General features: G+C 35.4%; 1 protein-coding gene across 1 annotated transcript; it reads left to right on the top strand.

Annotated features, from left to right (window-relative positions):
• Positions 1 to 205: 205 nt before the first annotated feature.
• Positions 206 to 1,019, top strand: LOC107580775 (mucolipin-2-like; the record flags this gene model as incomplete). The annotated part of the gene is made up of 2 exons (XM_016266419.1): positions 206 to 361; positions 846 to 1,019. Coding segments are annotated over exons 1-2 (321 nt in total), but the record flags the coding sequence as incomplete, so codon positions are not given.
• Positions 1,020 to 1,114: the final 95 nt, after the last annotated feature.

Here is a 1,114-nt window from a genome sequence, read left to right as displayed (position 1 = left end):
TTTTTATTTTTCTCATTTTTTTCACATTTTAGAATATTATTGAAGTAATTAAAAGTATGAAATAAAACATCAATGCTGGGCAGTGGGCACATGTTGATTGCTTTTTCCTTAACCTACTAACCATTTATTTCATATTTTTAAAATGAATTTCTAAAGAATTTAAAATTCAATCCGAATCATGTATTGTATATTTTGATACAGTGTCTCCACATCCATGGCCACTGATCCCATGGCAGAGGAAATACTGAGAGATGACTTGAGGTTTTACTTCATGAGCCCTTGTGAGAAGTACAGAACCCGGCGACAGTTACCATGGAAATTAGCAGTGCAAATTTTGAAAATATTCATGATTACACTTCAGGTATTTATTGGGTTATCTGTTTGCTTAAAGTTTCAGTATGCAACTGTGTGTTTTTTTTTAAATACTTTTGTAGCCCAGCTTAATATGCAAAGACTTCTACAAGTAAGTGTGATTTCCTGCTAAAAAAAGTGTCTCTGTGGTGTTATCAAAACATTTTTCTGTTTGTTTGAGAATCCCAACAAGCTTAGCACAGCAACAGTGCCTCAGCCACTCAATTTTTCGGGGGTTTGTTTGACCAATGGAAGGCTGGGGGTGTGGCCAGGAAACCTGTTTGAACACAGTTACTATTATTGACGTTTTATTTGGTGACTAGTGGGGCAGAAATTACACAATTCGGCTTTATATGTAAACCTTTTCTGAATTCTTGAAAGATTTGTCATTATGTGATCATAATTTAATCTTCTTAAAGCTACAGTACACATAAAGCCGTAATGTTCCACCAGCCAGACTGAAAACATGTTGTTGTTGTTGTTTTTTTCCAAAGCTCATACTGTTTGGGCTGAATAATCAGCTTGTGGTGTCCTACAAGGAGGAGAACCTCATGGCCTTTAAGAGTTTGTTTCTGAAGGGCTACAGTGGTGTGGATGAGGATGACTACAGTATTGCTGTCTATACCAAACAGAGTGTATATGATAGTTTACACTATGTTATAGATCAGGTTTGTATTGTTTTTAATTAATCTTGCTTTTTTGTTCTCCACAACTTTTTCCTCCTCCGTTACTTTATTAGCATTACGTATGTTACAGGCAATTT

This window comes from Sinocyclocheilus grahami, unplaced genomic scaffold (assembly GCF_001515645.1).
Source record: "Sinocyclocheilus grahami isolate Dianchi unplaced genomic scaffold, SAMN03320097.WGS_v1.1 scaffold44298.1, whole genome shotgun sequence".
Taxonomy (NCBI): Eukaryota; Metazoa; Chordata; class Actinopteri; order Cypriniformes; family Cyprinidae; genus Sinocyclocheilus; species Sinocyclocheilus grahami.
The sequence above is the reverse complement of the archived record's forward strand: the minus strand, read 5'-3'. Positions and strand labels throughout refer to the sequence as shown.